Consider the following 612-nt stretch of genomic DNA (forward strand, 5'->3'; position numbering starts at 1 on the left):
CTCTCTCTCTCTCTCTCTCTCTCTCTCTCTCTCTCTCTCTCTCTCTCTCTCTCTCTCTCTCTCTCTCTCTCTCTCTCTCTCTCTCTCTCTCTCTCTCTCTCTCTCTCTCTCTCTCTCTCTCTCTCTCTCTCTCTCTCTCTCTCTCTCTCTCTCTCTCTCTCTCTCTCTCTCTCTCTCTCTCTCTCTCTCTCTCTCTCTCTCTCTCTCTCTCTCTCTTCTCTAAATTTCTCGGCCTCTGGTTACCTGAAAAGAGCACAAAACAACAACAAAAAAGGAGCACACACATTTCCCTTGCTCTGTTTTTCCCCTTCTTGTCTATACAGTACAGTACAGTCACATGGGCCCTAATTTAATAATAATAATGATAATAATTAATTTTTGATCTCTTAAAAATGTAGATTTTCAAAATTGAAAAAGAAACTGATAACTAATATTTTTTTGGCTTAAAATGGTGTTCAAAGGCGAGCATGAGCCACTACTGGCGCATGCTGGACGAATTGGTCAGGTTCGATATTCAGGTGAATTCGGAATTTTTTGAAAAATTTGCAAAATCTTATTTTCTCAAATTTTAGGCATTTTAAAAATTGCGAAAAATTGAAGAAGCGAATTCTG

The 612-nt window shown here is 39.1% G+C and overlaps 1 protein-coding gene across 1 annotated transcript in view; it reads left to right on the plus strand.

The window, feature by feature from the left end:
- CBG04381 overlaps positions 1-223 on the plus strand; it is a gene marked incomplete at both ends in the record, with an annotated part of 465 nt that extends 242 nt beyond the window's left edge. Inside the window, one exon of the mRNA XM_045241490.1 lies at positions 1-223. This exon is cut by the window's left edge and continues 242 nt beyond it. Coding sequence (XP_045092661.1) covers positions 1-223 — 223 coding nt within the window.
- Between the last annotated feature and the right edge of the window lie 389 nt (positions 224-612).

Source organism: Caenorhabditis briggsae (assembly GCF_000004555.2).
Source record: "Caenorhabditis briggsae complete genome, chrI, whole genome shotgun sequence".
Taxonomy (NCBI): Eukaryota; Metazoa; Nematoda; class Chromadorea; order Rhabditida; family Rhabditidae; genus Caenorhabditis; species Caenorhabditis briggsae.